General features: G+C 42.1%; 1 protein-coding gene across 1 annotated transcript in view; it reads right to left on the reverse strand.

The window, feature by feature from the left end:
* Nucleotides 1-5914, reverse strand: part of grik2 (glutamate receptor, ionotropic, kainate 2) — a 190678-nt gene extending 184764 nt beyond the window's left edge. Inside the window, exon 1 of the mRNA XM_076148425.1 lies at nucleotides 5797-5914. Coding sequence (XP_076004540.1) covers nucleotides 5797-5914 — 118 coding nt within the window. The remainder of the gene's footprint in view (nucleotides 1-5796) is intronic.
* Between the last annotated feature and the right edge of the window lie 17118 nt (nucleotides 5915-23032).

Here is a 23032-nt window from a genome sequence, read left to right on the forward strand (position 1 = left end):
TTCCTATATATGCTGTACAATCCACAACGTAGACAGCACAGATGTGTGGCTCAGCATAGCACACCAAAATGCACAGTTTGAGCATTGTAATGTTCACATTACAAGCATCAATGGTTTGAGAAAGAGAGGAGTCAAAGAGGCCATTTATGTCCAATTGGAGAGACCTTCTCTTAAGAGAGGAGAGGATTGAGGCAGCATTTGTCTGATGTTTATAATGCTGCACTTCCATCTGTCCGCTAGTGTTTTGCCAGACAACAACCTGAAGCACCCCGTGACCAGGGTGGTTGATAGCGGTGATGATGTGGACGCGGTTGATTACAATTCTCAGTCCCCTGCACACTATCACAGTCTGTGTCAGCAACGGACAGGTTTGCCAGGTGAGAAATACCGGCTCCAATTCTCAAATCGACCTGAACTGAAGAAGCCTTTTGGATAAATGGCAAAATGTCTTCACTTCTGATCTAAGTGAAATGTTTTCAACGGTCTGGCATCTATTCTCTCTTCACGATCATTAAAAAGCCAAATACGTAGTCAGATATTCAGTGATTTCAGAGTTATTTGTAATTGAAATAATATTCATAATCCAGTACCTGTATTCTCCATCATTACTATTGACTTTATTGAGAGTTTAATCTCTAACCTGACAAGAGAGCTAGCTTCAGTTGACAGGGAATGCTGCTCCCCCATATCCATATAATTTATCCACTGCACAAAATGTTCACATTTTTCAATGTTACAACTTGATCCTGCAGTCTTGCTTGTTTCATGCTTATAACTTTCTATTAACACATCACAGAAATGCAAAGAAAAACATTTTTTAATGAACAAACGTGAAATTCATCAATAACTTTCCACGGGGTCATATGGGGCTCTAGAAACATTGCATTTGTGTTCCTTTTGAAATTGGTACCAAATTTGAGCCCTGTGCCATGTGTCTAACTCGGAACACATTTCAAAGGATAACCCAACTTCCAAATTGCAGGAGAAGTAATAACAGATGTTAAGTTTTATTTTGTAAGCTTCAGATACCCACAGGCCTGCAAAGAGTACACAGAAAAAAGTGGAAATTGTAAGGCAGTCTGTGACCTCCAACATTACAACATCAGGGAGTGAGGTTTGAGGTAGACAAAACTAATATCTGTGCTCTTATCTAGAAAGACATAGAGTGTGCATGCCTTAATTTTACTGAAGATGGCTATGACTAAAATGCCAGCACACAATGAAAGACGTGTTCCTTTCATCACCTATGTCTGCTCCATGAAAGTCCAATGAAATTCACAGCAGCTGCATTGATGGACTGGAAAACATGATTTGGAAAATTAACTTGCATGCTTATCACTGCCCATTTCATGCCTACTGCTTTATGTTGTAGGATGATCTGATTAGCCACACATATGTTTGTCTAGACCTTTCTTCCTGTCTGAATCTGTGAGGTCTTGTCTGAAAGGCCTGTCTGAAAACTGTTCTATTCTCACATTGACGGCAGATACAGTGCAGGTTGCATTCTAAGCGGGGTATCCTCAACTGCAACCTTTAGCTTGTTTCTCCATTAAACAATGACCTTCATACTGTCAGCTGTGAGCTCTGCAGAGATCACACAGACGATAAGCACCACTGGATTTTCCCAAAAATGCTTGGAATTGGTTCCATTAGAGTTGAGATTCCTGCGTTCTCTTCTGTTCCATGATACAGTGGTGGTCATTTGTTAAGCAACCATATTCCCTCATTCTGTTCAATGCCTGTTACTGGCCTTTTTTAGCGTTTGCCCTGAAAGAGACATTACTGTCGGGAAATGCTATTCATGAAAATGTGTGTATTTATAAATAAAGTGTATTTGTTACATGTTAAACGATGCCTTAATGCAGTCGAGATTCAGCTCATATCATATTTCTGATAATGTCATCATTACTTTCTCACCTACTTTTCTTGCTTTAATTATCATAATCCACAACCCATTATATTTATCCTAGTTTTAATAACCCCTTCCTGTTGTGCAGGTTTCTACAGTGTTCAAGCTGCGCCCAGACGGGAAGCTGGAGCAGACCCTTTCCTTGGCAACAGATGACCAGCCACTTGTGCAGCACTTGAACTTTACTTACCATCGCCAATGTTTCTATGTAAACTTGAGGGCCTTAAATAAAATGCAATATATTATAGCCCTTTTGTCCTTGGTGTGTGTGGTTTATAAATCACTGAACTGCTCACTGGGTTACTTGTATCTGACCTCTATTGCACTACTGTAAGACAGATGAGATTCACCGATATTTGCTCTTATATTTTTAGGATAACAATTCCTGAATTTCTTATCTGAGAACATGGACTGCAGATGTGTGATCTCCGCGTGCATTCAGTTTTATGTCATGCGCTTTCAGTCCTGTTTCAGAACGATAAATAATTTCTGTGTCCTGACTTTGTCTATTATGCTTCTGTGCATTACAAGACTGTGCACCTCAGTTTGTTGGTGGGGGGGAGGGGGATGGCGATGTGTAATGCTGTGGATTTCTAGGGGTAGATCAACGTACATTATTTCATTCACAACCTGGTTCTCTTGGCTAATGTTTCTCTCCTTGATTGAGCTCAAATGTCAGTGTGTCATCAAATGATTCTCCTGCCTGACTGTATGTATCAAACTCTCCTCTAAATTTCAGTGAGGTGTTACACTCGATCACATGAACAGAATCTAACTTTAGCTGAGTCCTGATGGAGAACTACATTTCCCATGATGCCACGGGGTCAATAAAAACACCCCCCAGCTGTACAGTGTGGCATGAACTGTGTTTGACATGTTGTTGCTGTCCTTAAATGCCTTAAACGTCATTGTACATAAAGTACAACTTTTTTCTATTAATTAGATAAAAGATTAATTTGCAAAACTGCTTCAAGAAAATAATTTGTGAATGCTGAGTCATTCCCTTTCGGTAAATGGTGTATTGGGAGCTCGATACCACTTTATTTCGCTTCAGACCTGAGAAGCCTAAAGGTCTGTAGCCAATAGGTAAGAAAGGAGGCGGAACATTCCAGAAAGTGAGCAAATTTTGCATATTCATGGTTTATTCTGTTTTGGTTAAGGTCAGGGTCAAGGAAATGTTACCTGAACTTACAACTATGCCTCTATATCTGTGCAAAATAGTTTACCCTTGTATTCCAGTTTGCATTCTCTATCTCTGAATTGCATCTTTCACCTTAACTGTATGTGTGTTCTTTCCCATCAGCAGAGATGAACCCGGCCCTCCAGCCTCTAGACTGGCTCCTAGGTGCCTTGGAGTCAGATACACAGTAAAAGTTACACAGTAAAGTGCAGCAAAGATTTTACTATCTACAAAAGGGGGGCCCTGTAGAAAAAGTTTGGGAACCATTGCTATAACCCATTGTTTGGATTTTAATGCTACTTCTAATGCTTAATCTATCTCTATGTTTTCTCCTCGAATGTGTGTCCTACACAGTGGGGTTGAATTTACTGAGCTGACTGCTCACTTGCTTTTCTCCATGTTAACCACAAACCCGCCTTAATTTGATTGCTACTTACAGCTTGTCTCTCTCACGTAGGCAGTATCTCACAGTATACGGGGCAATGATAGATTTCATTTAGTGATTTCTGTCTTCACTGGTTGCCAATTCCCAACATCAGAGCTTGTATGTAAGACTTGATTATATTCCCACTGCGCTGCTGTGTCAAATAAAACTTGCCACAACTATAAGTGTGGTCTTTCAAGAACTTTGTCTGGGGACGCTATAAAATCTGTTTTATCACAGACTGGAGCTCATGAGATTGAAAAAATAGCAGTGCCACAAAGTAATACTGAAGTTTGATGCTGTTTTTTTTACTCTGGCTTGGGTAGTTAATCATAACTCTAACTGACTGAATGACTAGGACCATGTGCAACCATTTATAGCATGGATACTACAAAGAAATCATCAAAATACTTCCAGAGCTTGACGATGGGATGGAAAAAACTCTCCATGGCTGAGTTGTGCAAATAACAGGAAATTGTTGAGTTACACCTCAGTGGGCACAGTCAGTTACAAATCCTCAAATTTTCTCCCAGCTCACTGTTGACTGAGAGAACATTGGGGGTTTGTTATTGCAACGTTTACTTTTACAGTGCACTCTAGCCATGTTGATTCTCAATGGGCAACTTAACATAGCCTGCTGTCATAGCTACGAATGATTTATTTTTCACTGTTTATATTTCTTTGTACACCTTAAATTGTGTCTTTGTAGTCCGACTTGATTTAGGGGAACCAGTAAGATATTTGTCTCTTAAGCTTAAAAATACATGCATAAGAAGCTAATAGACAGCTGCTAAGCAGAAAGTAAAGCAGCTGAACTCTAGTTGGTTCTGAGTTCTGCTCCTCATTATCTGCTGGGGTAAAATGGAGTTTCCTTCAGCACGCTGCCCCCTACAGATGATCTGGGAGGATGATTACAGTGACACCCCACGCCACAGACTCACAAGATGCCCTCTGCACATCTGTCACACCTATTCAGAGAAAACCCTCCTTTGAAAGCAACCGAAAACTCAATTTGTACCTCATTAATTTACAAAAACAGCACAATCTTTTATTGTGAAGAAACGCAAAACAGAATGTAATATAAATCCTATGTATTAGTGTAGCTGAAAAGAGTATAAATAAATGACTGTATCAAATGCTGCAGCACAGAGGGCCACGGCTATACCTTAACATTTACTTATCAAAATGATTTACAATCCAAGCCTGAAAAGAATTTGTGCCATTGTGTAATTCAAACATTATCATGATCACAAAAAAGTGTGAAGGAAAATCCCAAAGTGCTTTATATCTCATTCTGCACCACCCACATGATGACTGATTGATTGATTGATTATTTTTCTACAGTAATTTACAATAAAACAGGGATTAACATTTAGGATGAAATCAGAAAAAAAACTTCTGGCTTCTTTCATGTTTTAAATTTCTTTGTTCTGCTTTAACTCTTCAACTCCCAGATTCTGCTCCTGAATGGCAGCCTCTGCCTGGCAACACCAGTGTGTGTCCTTGTGGATGTAGTCTTTTTGTTTTCTTGATTTTAATAGAAAAATAAAGCCACCTTTTTTTTAAATAGTGCAAAGACAAATTAAATGATATTTCTGTCATTGTTTTCCAAAACACTAAGATGTTTAGGTCAAACAATAACAGCATTGCATTTCCCTTTGCTGAAGTGTAAGGTTGAATGTTGTGCTAATGTGTATTGAAAATGTTATTAAATCAAAAAATACTGTATATGTCAATATTTTGAGGAAATTTGTATCGGTTTAATCCTAGGTTTAAGTCATTTTTGAAAAGTTTATGGACAATATATGGATCACAGCTACATGAAGCATTCCTCATGTCTTCAATGAAAGACATGTGTTTATAAAAATGTACAGTCCTTAGATAGCCACTAGACACACACACACAACACAACACAGCACGACACAGCAAACAAACACATACACACATCACATCTTATCTGCTCGTTTTAAACATTTTAATCTGAAATGTGAAATTTTAAATGACTAGATAAAAAATCAACAAGTGACTGCCTCTTCAGTCTGTCATCCTTACAGTGACTTTAAAGAGTCAGTACATCAATGACTCTGCTTCCCTGCAGGTCTGCACACGTGTTGGTGCAGTTTTGAGCCAACTTTCTTTTGCAGAAACATGCTGTTGCATGCTTTCATTTGACCAACAACATTTCACCACGTCATTGGATAGAGAATGTGGGCGCCAACGACATCAGAGGTGACATTAACACACAAAGCCACATTTCATAGGAAAATTTGAAAAGTGTCTCACCAAATCTCAAGACGTGTGGCATCGCATGAGAGTATCCCACACTGTTGAGTAGCAGCAGCAGGAGCCTGGCAGTGCTCCTGAATCTCGCATTACATATAAAGAGGGCGATTATCTTCATGGTGTTTGTGTGCTGCACAGGTTTTATTCCCTCAATCGGTATATTCCCCAGAGCTCTCTTAACGTGAAGCGAGGAGGCGGCTGCAGGACCACGGCATTATCACCACCGGCGGATAGCGGGCAGCGTTTTCCACACATCCATTTGGCAAAAGCACTGTGTTCACTCGCTCACTGCGCCAAGAGACAACCCTCCGACTCAGCTGAGGAAGATGATGATGGTGGAGTTGGCGGGGCATCCATGTTAGGTAGGGCAGAGCTTAAAGAAATCCATTGACTGAAAAACACAGACAAGAGAATGGAAGGGGGGAGTGAGAGGGGTACAACTGAGGGGATCTGAGATCCAGCGTGACCATGAGAGCTGTGAGTCCAGCCCGAGCTCCTCCCGCTTGCGCTGCCGCGCACCAGCTGACGTCGCGCCGAGTCTAGTCGTGTGCGAGCGCACTGGGTGGACAGAGTGTGTTTCCCCGCTACTGCTGACCACACTTCGCCGCCTGATGCACATCGGCGAACCTAAAGTGCACCCCCACCCCCTTGGATTTTTTTTCTCCCTCGGTTCAGTTCAATGGCCGCTGGCTGCGAACCGGGCGCCGTAAAAAAAAACAATCTATCAATTTGAAAAGATCGCTTATGTTTGATCGGAGTCACTGAAGCTCGGTCTGGTGTGAGCGCTGCGTGAAGCAAACTTGTCACTAAACACTCCACATGATGAATAGCCTCTGGTCCCCATTGTTCTCAAACAGAGTTGCCATTCCCTCTTCGGAATTATGACTTTATGTTTTACTTTTCCCGAGACAATCGGTTAGAGAGCAACCCGATAATTACATTCTAATGCTGTTTTTGCCTTCCAAGTTTCATCTGAAATTAAAATGTACAGTTATGTACATTACATTTATATTGTCCCCTGGGCTGTTGCCTCGTCCCTTTGGTTATAAAGATCCAACCAAATGCTTGGTGAGATAATTCCATAACACTCCCACAAGCCTGTAGGTTCATTCTACTGAGTATGTTGGTATTTAGGGTCACAGCCATATACATAGTTGACCTACAATACTCTTTCTGTACAGTAAATGCTAACATAAATACAGATTTGTTTTTGGTTGGATTGATTTGATGCTATATTTCCTAAATATCCTTTGAAACCATCTGTTCAAAATACATTGACTACGTTATGCTGCATTTCTAGAGGTCAAGATGCTTGAAACCGGGGAAATAGAAGCGCTATGGCCTCCATTCAAATCAATGAAGCATTAACATACAGCAAAAACAACAGCTTTATGACATGAATATGCAACGCAAAGGTTTATACCTGTATTTGAATGTAAAGCAGAGCTTAGCGTCTTTTCAGGACCGTGGACAGAAGCCTTCTTCTAAATGTCTCTTTGCACTAGTGAGATTTCAGAACTGTGGACAGCGATTCTGTCATCGTCCTCTCTTAGAATTATCAATGCAAATAAACGTTAATGTTATCTTCAATAAGGGTTCCCTTTCACATCAGTACCTCACTAACATTCATCCTTTGTGGTGAACGACCATGCAATTGCTGTTACGGCCTAATATTTTGAAAAATATGTTTGATATGAGCAAATTAATCGTGAATTTGTAAGGAAACCCACTATTGTTATTATTAAATAATAAAGTCATCAAATGTTTTAGAGGGCAATATGTGCTGGGGATTACAAGCTTATTCGATACATTTGTTTGTCATTTTATACCCACACATTTTCGAAATAGGTCACGAACAAGTATGTGACTAGAGAAGCGAAATTACAAATGTGATATTTCATATATTTTGTCGCGCAGTGAGTCCGTTAGCGCTGTAGTTTAAGATCCATTGACACGAAAATAACAAAGAGAAGAAGCGCTGAACAAACATACAGCTGCGAGTGTAGCGGCAGAGGAAGCGCGTTAACAGCCACCGGGGCTGTACGGTGGAAAGTTATTCATTCATTCTAATGTGGATGTGTGTGTGCAGCTCTTTGTACAGCTCCAGCTCAGTCCGTGACCCTGCGAGAGTAGGAAAGACGCTTTCAAAGTCCCGTGCAGCCAGCAGCTCAGCTTCAGGAGAAAGTTGATTTAAAGCTAATGTGCTCATGAAGTGCGGCATTTAAATGCTTTGTGGGATTGAACTCCTTTCAGCGATTTCCCATGCAGCCCCCGTGAACTGGAGGCGTTTATCTGCGCATCATTCATAAAGCGGATCACGGCAGGCATATAACGACCCTAATCATGTCTTATCATAACCCCACAATACTGAAGACATCAACCCGGGGAGGAGGGAAGAGGGAAGGAGAGAGCCGAGAAAAGGTGACAAGCGTCTCAGAATAGAGGTCACCCAAAGACGCGGGAGGTCACGTCTCTCGTAATAATAAGACACGCGAAGTCTCCGTGGCTTAATAACCCGCAGACTGCATCAGAGTTCAGACTCTCGGCGCATATGTTAAAACAGACATTCCACCTACAACTCGGCGATAAACTTCAAACCCGAGCGGTATCACTGCGGTGAGGCTTGACGACAGACACACCGTGGAAAAGATGCTTATAGTTTTAAAACGCGTTCTTTGATTTGACCTGAACCCTGAAACACACAGAAAAGCTTTCAGAGGTCGTGGTGAATGTTCGCTCTGGGAGGACGGAGCTTACCTGGAGCGGAGTTGGAGACCTGGAGCGGTGAAGTTGTTTCGCGTCTCTGTGAAGGAGCCGAGCCGCTTCTCTCCGCTTGCATTGCTCCGCGCTCCGGCCGTAGGGGAGACACGCCTCCTGTCGGACGGCAGGACTTACTGCTTACAGCACCGGGAGGTGGGGGCAGAGCCACCCGGCCAGGGGTACGACACGCGCGCACACACACACAGACACACACACACACACACACACACACACACACACACACACACACACACACACACACACACACACACACACACACACACACGCGGCTGTAGGCGCCGACAGAACCAAGTCGGACTAACGCGGACCTTAATCTCCCCTCAGGTCACAGCGCACTAACCGATCACCTTCTGGTTGTGATCTGTCTAAAGTTGAAGTCTGACTCTCTGACTCTGGTTGGTACCACGAAGTTTATACATCACATGAATCTGTGAAAGCTGAATATCCCCTGTAAAATAAAAGCTTTTTCTGAAGTGATCAAACCAGCTTGCTGTCATCGTTTCCTCCAGACTGCGTTACTTCACACCGCGTGCACTTTAATCTACATTTGTATTAAAAAATGAAATACAAAAACATCTCGTGAACCGAATCATTTTATTAGTTTGGTAGCTGGCCTAAACGATAAACGTGGATTTTTGGCACTGCTTCACGTTTAGATTAGATTAGACTAGATTCAATTTTATTGTCAATGAGCAAGTACAGGTACAAGCCAATGAAATGCAGTTAGCATCCAACCAGAAGTGCAAAAGTGTACTATTATATATACAGAATATAGAATATATACAGAATAAACTATATACACTATATATACTATATTTACTAACTATAATTATAAGTTAATAAATATGTCAATAAATAGTGCAAGGAGTCTGATCAGTGCAAACAGAAAGTTGTGCATGTGTGGAAGTGGATTAGTGCACGAAAAAAAAGATGTTTATAGTGACTTTCTAGTAAATGGAAGGCTGCAGTGTTCACTTTTGACACACGCACACAAACACACACACACACACACACACACACACACACACACACACACACACAGAGAACCACTGTTTTTGAATTACATATCAGAATACCTTCTTGTAACTTTGATGTTCCAAATGACCCTTTTTTGGAATATGGTGGAAGTTACAGGGAACAAAATGCTGCACATCCTTCAATGTGCATTTGACCTAATCAAAAAGAAAAATATAAAAGTCTAAGAAATCTAGAACAAACTTTACAGTGTTTTTATCATGTAGTCTGCCATTATTCCAAACGGAGAACATCTTCCAGAGAGAAAACGTACCTATAACTTACTACTATAACTAACCTACTATAAGTAAATAAAGCCATTGAAATATCTTTGAATTCAGAAAAATCTTATTAGCATCTTTATTTGTAAGCTCTCACTTGGCTTACATATGGTAAAGTTAACTTCACCACATATCACAAATATGGTCTTTGTTGAGTTAAAATAGAAAATTTCAGAACCACATCTTTGTTACTATATATTGTATATCCCAATATCAAATATATAATTGATATTCAGTTGTGATGCAATCCATTGATCTTTGTGTTGTGCAATTTGAGGTTGCATACTGAAGGAAACACAGAAGAGGGAGGGTGAAAAAATGTTATCAAATAGAATTAAGCTAAGAGAGAGAGATTAAAGAGAATTAAGAGAAAATGCCTTGTGGAAATGTCAAGAGAGCTACACCTGATCCTGGCGCAGGTTCTCTTGTGCTCTTCCAGTCTATTACAGTAATAAAATCAACACGCGTCTCTGGCTTGGAAAACAATAAAATCCCTGCTTTGATCATGTGTGTATAAGGTGGCATGAGCTAATAATAAACACAGCAACCTCTGAAGTGGCACAGGTAAGACTGAAACTTTGAGACTGATGTCACCTGCATTGCTGTCGTCAAGGCAACCCTGACATTTTAGGAATCTGTGGAGGTCCCGGTGCAGCTCAGTGTCACAGTCAACAATCTAGTTATGGCCACGTTACTGACTTAATTTGTTCTTTGTTTGTCTTTTTTATCAATGTGCATGATGCTGTGAAGACTTGTACATTTTTACATTTTCTAATAAGGCCAGGCTGGGCAGGACCAACCACAGAGTGTTTATTTCGCCCACACAACACGTCAACTGGGACTGATGTCAACTGGCACTGCACTGTTTTACTTTTACTAAAACCACAACTACTACTTAGAACATTCATGAAATTCAATTCAGTTCAGTTCAGTTATTTTCGCAATGAAATGATGTTTGAGTGGCCATTACAGCCCCTGTAAGAAAAAAGCGAAATTCAATTTAAATCCTAAATTGCTCAACAACACTCAGCTCTGTTTAGACTAGTAGCATGCACCCTTACCCAGAGATAGATAGCTCTTTATGGTCTGCATGAACAGAGAAGAAGACCGGCAAACAGAGATGGATTATTAATTCCACTTGTTCAGTATTTCTCCCAAAACTGTATATATCCTCATATCATGCCAATCAAATGCCAGGATCAAAAATTAAAGGTCCAAACTGAGACCATTGGACAAAAAATACATATAAGAACATTTACAATTTAGTAGTGAAGAAGCTCATCCCTGCAGTGACACAGGCCTGATGTGAGGATACAGACTGGAGCTGAAATGAAAGGCAGCTTTGATCGCTCCCGCCCCTCTGCACCCCAGTGTGCAGCATGAAACGTTGAATTGTGGTGGCTACAAATAAATAGTCAATGACAGCTCTGTGATCCAACAAGGTATACAACTCTAACTCACAGTATAAGATGGGAGGAGATGAGATAAGCTGAGATGAGATGAGAATGAAGAAACAAACCTGAGAAGACAAGAAATTAAACTAGCAGAAAGAAAGAACAAAAGAACGAAAGAACAAAACACTTTTCTATCAAAATCTGGTAAAAGAATAATTAGAATAATTAGTCTAAAAGAATCATTAGTCTTAGGTAAAGTATTTTTTCACATTTTATGTAGAACTTGTAGCTTATCAGCTGTAAACTATGCATGATATAACAGGAACCAATATCACTTTGGAGAAAGCACAGTATTTTTCATTCTTCTGTACTGCACTGTCTGCTCTGTCAGCAGGAGTAACAGCGGGCTGATAATTAAAACAACATTTTGTTCAAGTACAAATCCTTTGGAAGATGATACATACATCAAAAGGAAAACTCCCCCTGCCTCTCTCTCTGAGATTAACTTTTCTTCACTTATTTAGTCATCATCAAAATAGCAATAATGCAATAATGATTATTCAAGATCATTAAAAATACTGGCTGGGAGACCTCAGTAGCAACTTGATATTAGTCCCTACCATCCTCACCTAAACATACACCTCTGCTGTGACCTAACAACAAGAAGGTTGTAGGTTTGAAGAACATTTCTGTCCAGGCTTGTTCATACCTGGTGGAGGTATGCACTCTAATGAGCACTTTACAAGTTTGCTTATCTCATAACATAGAAAGAAACAGGAGCAGGGGAGAGAATTAAGATGGAGTGTGAAGCCATTAACAATTGTGCTCATTCTTGAGGAGTAAGGAAAATGACTTTGCTGCTACCAGTGGCACGCATTGCATTATTATCACTGTGTTTGTTTATTTATTATGTTATACTTGCATAGAAAGACAAGACACAGATGGGCATTATCTCAACAAACACCACAGCAATCTTCCTTATCTATTCGTATCATTTATATATGTTGATATGAAGATGACATTTGCACATCAAAAAGTTACATAGTGCCGTTTTAATTAATATTGGATTCAATAAGCCTCTAAACAGGGCTATAGGTCTATGTAGTTCCCAGTCAGTAATCATGAGCACAACCTCACTACATAACATACCATATTTGATCTCATAGACCAGGGGTATTCAACTAAAGTGTTAAGAGTTCCAGTTAGAGAACATTTCTTGAAGCAAAGGTCCTGAAGATCATAACTATTTAGTGTGATATTTCAGTAGTTTAGTCGTATCAACATCTGCATGTAATCAATACTTGACTGTCAAATCAAATGAATTCAGCACGATTCAAAAACGTTTTGACAATATTTATTGGCACGTAACATAGAACATAAATATACCAAGTCAAGGTAGGGCTGCATTTCCAAATAAGTATACATGTAAAATGAATAAATAAAATGTGAAAATTGTGTTCAAATAAAGTGCTTAACTTAAATAAAGAAAGGGAGCAAAAGCTTGAATTTCCCATTTTCTTTTTCACATCTTGACTCAACGGTCTGAACTAATTTCACAGATGATAAATCTCAACACAAAAAGAGAAGAGAAAACTTCCTGCAGCTCTGAGGGAACACTCATTAGCAGGTTGTTGGGCAGTGAATGTGTGGCTCAGGGTCCTGGTAAAGTCTGCTCATATTGGGCTCGAAGACCACTTGTTTTGTGTGATCTCACTTCAGATATTTGTTTGTTCAAAACCTTTATGTTTTGTCTCATAATGCCTTTTCACATTGGCACTTTTGACACGTGCCACCGTTTCTGAACATGTGAGACACACTGGTTTAGTAAACCCAGTGGGCAGTATAAAAAGAAATTACTCTCTCCATTCCACATTAAATGCTCTATATTTGCTGTCCACTGTGCAATTTTTGTCTCCCTTTCTCCGTCTAACTCCTCTGTGCGCGGAAAACTTCTGATCTACATAAGGGGGGCGCGAAAGAAAAGGGGTTTTAATATACAATAATTTTTTTCATAATGCTCAGTATGGATGTATGTGTATTTATTTATTGCATTGACCATTTATTTCATAGCCAATGCACTGTGACATTTTGTCTCTCCTCATATGTGAGAATGAATGTGATGAATTGTGTCTTACGTGCGACTTCCCAAGAAAGCAGTTGTGTTTGTTGATGGATGAAGCTTGTGGTGGCTGGCTGCTTACTGGACCAGTTTCTTTATTTAGAGCTCTCTGTCACATGCATCATCTAAAAGTGATTTCTGAGCAGTATATTTATCTTAAATCACAAAGCACAAGCACAGTGAAGTTTAAGTGCTCTCCCTGCTTTCGGATGCATATACAGGTAAATTTGTTACACAAACTGTCAAACAGATTTATTCATCACATTCATCTCACATCTAGCATTTCATTCTGCTTAGATGTGTCTTAGACCACCACATTTATCATTGCATTATATTTCCAATAACTATTAACTTTATTTCTGGAATTGTAGTTGCTGACTGAGCCAAGTAAGAAAGCAATCACAATTTTACCTAATCAGGTAACAGACTGATTGTATTATTTAAAATATATCATTGATATCCCAGAAGTTTAACTGACTTTCATCTCTCCCCAGGAGAACAATCATTCAATGAACATTGTTACAGCAGAAGGGAGAACCCAACAACAGTCGTCATCACCAACACCTGGCCAGAGACTCCAATCACTTTAACAACAATCATTACAACAACCAGGAGGACTAATCGGGAGTATCAACAACCCTGATTATGGCTGATCAGGGGTATCAATGACCGTGACTACAACCCCACAGATGTTAAATCCTGTGACTCCTCACCAGTCCATCAGAACGGATGAAGCCTTTCAGGTGAGAGGTGAAACGTCTTCAAGCCTTTGCTAGCAAGTCCAGTTGCTTAAGATTAACATTCCTTGGGTATTCTCAGAACCGTAACTGTTATACAGTATTTTAGGAGGCAGCTGCTATTATCTATTGGCTTCTTTGGGAAGAACACTTTTAGCAATGGTACTAAAAACCTCCACCATAGCCTACTTTTATTATTAGAACTGTGTTTAAGTAGAGTAGAGTATTCATAGCAACCACAGTGTGAGGGCTAGTGAGGACCAGGGAACTGATGATTTGGAAGCTGCAGTCAGAGACTTTTTGACTTGATCACTACAAAGCTGCAGCCTGAAGACTCGGAAGCTGGAGATGATGAGTCAGAAGCTGGAGATGACAACTTGGATGCTGGAGCTAAAGGGTCATAGCAGATTCAGAGCTGGCTTCTTATGCTCGATTTGCTTTCACAAATTCTAATGAAATTAGCAACAAAAGAAAGGCTGATGCAACAACTACGGAAAAACAGCAACAAATGAGTGAAATCAATAACTTGGGTCAGGGCTGTTTGGTCCCTACTGCTCTCAGAGCAAAAGTCCAAGATTTATGTTTAACAAAGTCTGAATATAAAAAATCAATATCATTTACCAAGCCCTATTTCAAACTGATTTTTCATTTCCCATACAAAGTGCACAGCACATCTTGACCTCACAGTTGCTGAGCATGAACCTCTTTATTCCAATACAGAATATGTGGGCATATTAAAGGGGACAGAATGCTATCCACGCTTGGCTCTGAACAGAAACAAAAGAGCTTCTTGGTCTCTCCTGTGGCACACTGGAGCCATTTGTTTTTGTCAAAGGGCATCTGAACATCCTGATAATGTGCTTCCTAGATACCTCCACATGCTCCTCCCTGGAGCCAGAAATACATCCTAATTAGTCACATTTTGAAGCAAACTCCTTGGTGCCATCACATCTCAATAACTCACCCCCATGATAGCTGCATCTGCCATGCACTCTCAACAGCACTTTACATTATGCATACTGTTTGACTCTCTCACTGTATGTGTCTGCGTGGATGGAGGTTGGCTCAGTTAATCCTCAGACCTTTGGACTGCCAGTAATTTGTTGGCAGCCTGTTGAAAAGAACAGGCTCTGAATTATTCACCTTTTCTCTCCTAAAAGGGACTTTCTTCATGCCTCTTACCTTCCAAATTGACTTCTTGACTATAACTTATTTGCCACAGGAGCTCAATATATAGGGTGCAGTATATAATGCAATGTGCTAAAATTACAATATAATTGTGTATATATGTACAAATACACAATACGTATACACACCATTTGATATGCAAGATGATAAGTGGCGGGGCAGATCTGATAAACTTCAGATTTTATCTTGGTGTCTATCTTACATCATTGCTACATCCTCAAGCCCCTTCCTTCCACCGTGGAAACGACGCATGTCTCCGCTGTGCGCGTGTTTCCAGTTAGGCGCTGTCGCACTGCTGGCGATGATTACTTCTGTGGACTAAACCAAGACACTGGTGGACTAAACCAAGCTCAGCACATTCTAAACCAAGCTCAGCACATTCACACAGAAACATAAACCTCACCCCAATAGATAGATGTATATAAATTGCAACTCTAACTTTTGAATAATTTTGATGTAGTTTGTCATAGTTCACCAATATGAGCCTACCTTTAGAAAGAGACAAAACCGCTTTGAAATTGAACATGTCCCACCCGCACTCAATCAGTCATGGTTTAACCCGACTCAATAAAATTCACCTGGCACTCTCTGCTTTTGTTTCCTGATCCCACAAGAAGTGGACAGCAACAGGTAAGAAACAAACGCTCCTGATCCCACAACAAGATGACGGCAACAGGTGTCACTGTGTGTGAAACTCTGTGTTTGTTATTTTCCATACAGGCCTGTGAGCCTTGACTCTTTGGGTCCATGTGTGTTGCAGTGGCTGCAGCTGCACATGCTCCAAAACTGATACAATGGTGTTTTGGGTTCATGTCTATTTATTGAAATTCAATTTAACACATTTCAACCTCAAGCATTTCAATGTAGCAAATTTCAACTACAGGCATTTCAATTTAATGAATTTCAACTACAAGGATTTGAACTGCAAGCATTTCCACTACAAGCATTTCAACTACAAGCATTTCAACTACAAGCATTTCAACTACAAGCATTTCAACTACAAGCATTTCCACGGCAAGCATTTCAACTTGCTGAATTTCACTGCAATTTGCAAGATTTTACATTAAACGTTTACATTTGCTCGTCACTAGGAAAGTGAAAGAAGGTAAATGACGTTAGAAAAGGTGCCTCCCAAAAATTCAGCCCCTTGTCCTTGGTGGAAACGGGTCGATCCAGGTTTGAGTCCAAACAGGCTGTGTTTGCATAATGCCGGGTAGCTTTGTCTGGACTCACTTGGAAACGTCTTGGCTCACGGGGCTATGGTCAAATCAGTTACTATTGCACTTTTTAATGAGCATTGAAATTGCAACACTTCATTTGTGTACTGAGATGTCAAATGAGTTAGAACATTTAGAGCGGGTAGGCTAATCTTTAGCATTAAAACCAGTTTTAATAGCTTTAAATTTCTCCCCTTTTGACTTCAGCATTACTCTGCCCAGTAACAGTCTTAAGGTCAAACTTATTTCCTTACAGCCTGTCATGCCTCGTGCCTCCATTGCAGAGCACTGAAGCAGCCTCACAAACTCCTGTGGTGTATCGTGGTAATAGCCATCATGCTGATGGAAGAACCAGTACCGAGTCCTGGTAGGAGTCTCTGGTTTTTACAACACCGTCCTGCAAACTCTGACAATTTATTGTTAAACTGACATGGACTGCACAGATTCACCACACATCAGATATGCATGAAGTGATTCAACTGAAAGGAGTTGGGCACAGACAATTGATGTGTAATGTAATCTTTCCAGATGTTTTAAAGTTGTGTGTGTTGTGTGTGTAGGGAGGCAGTGGCTCAGTGGGTAGTGCTTCCGCTTGGGAACCAGAGGGTAGCCGGTTCGAGCCCCTGCCGAGGTGCCCCTGAGCAAGGCTCCGAACCCTCAATTGCTCCCCCCTCTGCGAAGGGTGGTAATGTAATGTAAGCGGTAATGGATAAAAGCGTCTGCCAAATGATCGTAATGTAGTGTGTGTGTGTGTGTGTGTGTGTGTGTGTGTGTGTGTGTGTGTGTGTGTGTGTGTGTGTGTGTGTGTGTGTGTGTGTGTGTGTGTGTGTGTGTGTGTGTGTGTGTGTAACCCCTCCATAGAACTGTGGCCCACACTCCCATTTCCAACATCCTGTCTTTGTGAAGCAGGGTTTTCTGCAGTGACGGCAAGTAAAACAAACTGATGGAGTAGACTGGACATAAGGAACACACTTAGGGTGTCATTGTCTCCCATCAACCCTTGATTGGACCGGCTCGTTGCAGAGACACAAGCTCAGGGCTCTCGCTAATTCAGCGTAACTGAGTTGTATTTTTTTAATGCACTTTATATTTGCTACTCCCAGTTTCGGCTGATTCGGCTGGAGAGGGTCCAGTGACGGTTTTGGGGCCGAAGGAACGACAGTACCAGTCTCTCCAAGGACTTCATCAGGTAGGACATAAGTGCCATCGGTCTGTAGTCATTGAGGGTGCTGGGACGTGACTTCTTCGGGACTGGATCCAGACAGGATGTCTTCCACAGCACCAGGACCTTCTCCAAACTGAGGCTCAGGTTGAAGATGTACTGTAGGACTCCACACAGCTGGGCAGCGCATGCTTTCAGGACCCTTGGACTGACGCCGTCGGGACCTGCAGCCTTACCTGGGCGGAGTCTGCACAGCTCTTTCCTGACCTGCCCTTCTGTGAAGATAGCTGTGCAGTGTGTGGTGGTGGGGGCAGAGGTGTTGTGAGGCCATGGGGGGAGGCTGTGTGGGGCTGATGCTGGTGGGTGGAGGTGGTGGCTGAGTGGTGTAAGTATTGCTGGGGGGAGGTGGTGCCAGGGGGAGGATAGCAGATATGGTGTTGTTGTGGGGGAATGGTGGGGGAGGGGAGTCAGCGTGACTGGAGGGTTGAGGGCGGTCGATGGCTGAAGAGCTGGAGGAGTGGGCAACGGGCCTCTCGTCAAATCTATTGAAGAACAGGTTTAACTCGTTGGCCCAGTCCTGGTCCCCTCCTGCTGTCTGGCTACCAGGCGGCTTGTAGCCAGTGATGGTCCTCATGCCGCTCCACACCTCCCTCCCCTCAGGTCGTTTTGCTGAAGCTTTCGCTCCAGCCACAGGACTCGCTTCATCTCCTCTCTATCACCGACACGGAAGGCTCTCTTCTTCTCATGAAGCAGCGTACAGTCTTTGAAGGAACAATACTGTCTACGACTGTCTACACAGAAGTTGATGTACCCTGTTACACAGTCTGTGAGATCATCAATGTCCTCTCCATGCAAGTCACAGAGCACGTCCCAGTCGGTAACCTCAAAGCAACCCTGCAGAGCCTCATCTGCCTCCTGTGACCATCTCCTCACTGTCCTTGTAGTCACAGGCTGTCGCTGGACGAGAGGCTTGTACAGGGGCTGCACGTGGATCAGGTTATGATCGAACCTTCCAAGTGGAGGAAGGGCCACGGAGCCTTTACATTGGCATACAGCAGGTCCAATGTTTTGTTGTCTCTGGTTGGATAGTCCACGAAGTTCTTGAACATTGGAACGTGTCGCTGCCAGAGGGACGTGGTCCCCAGATATCGCAATGAAAGTGTCCGGGTGCCGAGTCTGGAATCCGGCCACAGATGAGTAGATGACGTCACGCGCTGGCCGAGGGACGAATGTAAACAGACAAGAGGATAACATGTGAGAACTCACGCGGCAAATAATACGGCCTTAGACTCATAGCGAGCAATTCAATATCTGGGCTACACAAACATTCTTTCACAGTGACATGACCAGGATTACACCATTTGTTGCTGATAAAGATAGCAAGCCCACCACCTTTTCTCTTGCCACTCTCTAGGTGAATCCTGTCCGCCTGAACAGTCTGGAAGCCGTCGACATTCAAGTTGGAGTCCGGGATGTCCTCGTGGAGCCATGTCTCCGTGAAACCCAAAACACTGCTCTCGCGATACACCCACTGAGTCCTCCCCAAGCTAGCCTGTCCGTCTTCTTAGCTAGCGATCTCACGTTCCCCATGGTGATCGAAGGAAGATAAAGTTTGTATCTCCGTTTCCTCTCTCGTTGTTTCACCCCAGCCTTACATCCCCTATACATCCTTCTCAACTCCGTGGGGATTTCGGGCTTTTCCAGTGCCAACGCGGTCGGCTGAAGAGAAACCAGCTGATTGCGCGTGTAAACAAAAACTCTGCCGTAGTTCTGGGCTGAGACGGCCACTCGGTTGAGCAGAACTGTCCCAAAAATGAGGAAAACCAAGACCACTTTCCACAGCATCTTGATGTTAAGGAGCCACTAGTCAACCCTAACTGATTTGGCAACAAAAAACACATAAGATTAATAGAAAAACAGCTAAAAGCCTAGAAAGAAGAGGGAGCAACTGTTGCTGGCTGCCGCTTGCACAGCGCTGGAACCGTACATTACATTCAGATTTACATTTAGAAACACATTGGTAAAGCCTCTTACTCATCTCATTAACCTGTCCATAACCAGTGGGAGTTTCCCCAGTAAATGCAAGCTATCAAAGGGTAATACCAATTTTTAAATCATGAGCAGTTAATCAAGCAAGCAACTACAGGCCAATTAGTATCATTCCTGTTATAGTGACCGTTTATACCGAAAAAGCTGTCCCTTTGTTGGTCACGTTGTTGGTGGTGACTGGGGGTTCTTAGACGGAAGGAAATCCAAAGAGGTCCAGGCAAAGTTCAAAAAATAATGATGGTTTATCAATAAATAGGTCTTATAGGGTTTGTATACATAAAGGCTGAAACTTGATTTATGATCAGGAGTAGGTTCCTATGTCTGTGTTTTCTAAGGGTCTGGAAAAAATTGTAGTTCACCAATTAACGACATGTGTACAGTAGAATCAAATTATTTGGTTACTATATATACTATATGGGTTACTATATAACCCAACACACTCACTCGCACACACTCACACACTTTTAGACTGATTTCAGCATTTCATGCTGCAAATAGTTTCATGCACTCTATGATTTTTTCACATTTAAGTTGTTGTATAACCTCTTGGTCAAAAGTAACACCTTCAATAACCAGGCTTCTTAGGATGATATACAATTGTGCAAATTAAAATTTTGGCCAGAAAACCGATAAGATCATATCATTGCCATTTTCTCAAGAAATTAAACATCCTAAATTTTGATAATTTTATAAAATGTTCCAATGTTAAACTTATGTATAAATGCCTACACGGCCAGGCCTCTGAGGTGTTCGGTGACTCCGTGGTTCCACTCAGAGCTTCAGGCTCAGGTACTCGTGGAGCATCCAATGGAAACTATAAGGGACCTTTACGTAAATCTGCTTTTGGACAAACTGCTTTTTCTGTTCGGGGGATCAACATGTGGAATTCCCTCCCTACTGAACTCAAACGGGATCCAGACTGGGATCATTTTAAATAGAAACTGAAACAGTTTTTAAAGAGGGAGCAGTCCTGTACTCATGAATGATGCTTCCAGACTTATTGTAAAGTTTGTGTTTTACTGTCTCTTGTGTATTGTCTTCATGTTTTATGTGTTTTAAAGGCCCCTCGAGGGATGGGCATTGCAAATTAGCTCAGGCTATAAATGCTGTGGTGTGTGGCATTGGTTTGTTCCATACCTGTTACCATACCCCTATTCAAATAAATAAACAAAAATAAATAAATTTAGTTACGTTGTAATAGTTTGTGGCACCATCAGTTATAGTGTGTGTTCTGTGAAAGAATTGATGCTTGCCGCGCATTCTTGTTGTTATTGTTGTTGTTGTTGTAACAAAGGAGCTATGTAACCTGTGCCTGATGAATTTTGCAGATCATTAAATGCTAATGTTAAACTCCCGCCCCCTCCCACAATGGCGTCAGAAGTGGGGATGCAGGAAGGCTTCTTCGACCGGAGAGAATGAAGACTTCGATCAGCGACTCCATGCCTAGTAGTGATGGGAAGTTCGGCTCTTTTCCGAGAGCCGGCTCTTTTGACTCGGCTCCCAAAGAAGAGCCGGCTCTTTCGACTCCCGATCGGCTCTTTATTTAGGATCTTTTGTAGCCTATAGCTTACCTTAACTTTGCAAAAAGATCAATGTTTATGTGTTGAAAAGCCTTTTGCTTTCAGTGTTTTTATGAGAGACCTTATTATTGCCTAATTCTGTGCATTTATTTTATTATTTAACAATAAACTTCAAACAAATCCACAGAACAGAACCAAACTCAAGCTAACATTAATAATGTCCTCAATTAAACTTTTGTATTGGACAAATGAACGAAAGATTTCTAACAAATCCACAGAACAGAACCAAAACCAGAACCAAACTCCAGCAAACAGCATTAGTCCTCAGGGCAGGTTAGCATTCAGGAAGATCAGATGCCTCAGCTTGGATGGGCTGATACGATTTCGCCTCTCCGTGAGTATCTGCCCTGTTTTGGGCAGATATTGGGCAGATCTTTTGATGTTGCCCTGTCACTTGGCTCAAGCATGCAGGTACGCTCAGCCTGGCCCGCCCACTCAGCGCGCTCCCCTCGACACACACACACACACTTTGCGGAGCATCACACTTTGCGGAGCATCACACCTTGCTCCCCCTTCCTCCTCATCTTTTGATGCCCTGTCACTTGCAGGTACGCTCAGCCTGGCCCACACACACACACACACACACACACACACACACACACACACACACACACACACACACACACGCACACACTTCACACTTCACACTTCTACTGGCCCTGTAGTTACTTGGTATCGGATCGATACCAAATACCCGGTAGCGCCCATCTCTAGAGTCAAGTGGTGTGTCTGCCCCGCCCCCCTCTCTGTTTACACATCCTTAAGTTATTATCATTATTATTATTATTATTATTTTTATCAATTCTCACGTGAATGCCGCATGCTGGTCGCCATGCTGGCCAATAATAACAAAGCTCTGTCGTAACCAGAGCTGGGACTGAGCACTGAAAGTGAAACCTAAGCAGCGAATGGAAAAAAACTGGGAGCCGGCTCTCACTCGATTGCGAGCTGGCTCTTCTGATTCACTACAAAGAGCCGGCTCCCAGAGCCGATGCTTGTGCGCATGACCCATCACTAATGCCTAGAAATGATGATGCCCAAGATGCAGTTAGCTAACCCTAACCGAGTGCGTCGGAACGGCGATTTCGGCTTGCACACGGGGGCGGCACTACCTCACCTGAGCCCTGCCGATGATGTGCCGGCAGTCCGACGTGTTCCCCGGGGAGGCCCCCAGCGCGGTGCAATCAGGTTTCCACGCTGCAATGGAGAAGTGCTACCAGAGACCCTCTTCATTCAAGAGTGCAGTTCCACGGCAGTCTTTGATGGATGGCGGTTATCATAGGGCACAGGGTACGGCTGTGCCCTACCAGAGAAGTCACCGGCCGGAGCCAGCGTTGGCGTCGACTTCCCCAACACTTTGTTTTAGCCACACAAGTTGCTGGGGACAGCTAGGGGGCAATGTATCGTATTTGGGGATTATCGGTGGTTGGGGACCCTTGGGCGCGATGTTTGTTGTGGTGTGTTTACAGTTTTACCGTTACTGTGATGGGTTTCTTTAATTATTTAATAGTAGTAGTAGTTACTGTTATTCACATGAAAGTTCTATTTAATTGTTTGTATAAGTATTTATTGTTAGTTACATTTAGATTTAGTTACGTTGTAATTGCTAGTGGCACCATCAGTTATAGTGTGTGTGTTCTGTGATAGACTTGATGCTTGCCACAGCATCGACAGAACGATGGAGTGATTTAACCTGGGCCTGATGATATATGCA

This window comes from Genypterus blacodes, unplaced genomic scaffold (genome assembly GCF_046128005.1).
Source record: "Genypterus blacodes isolate CSIRO-AG114 ecotype Tasmania unplaced genomic scaffold, CSIRO-AGI_Gbla_v1 ptg000040l_1, whole genome shotgun sequence".
NCBI lineage: Eukaryota > Metazoa > Chordata > Actinopteri > Ophidiiformes > Ophidiidae > Genypterus > Genypterus blacodes.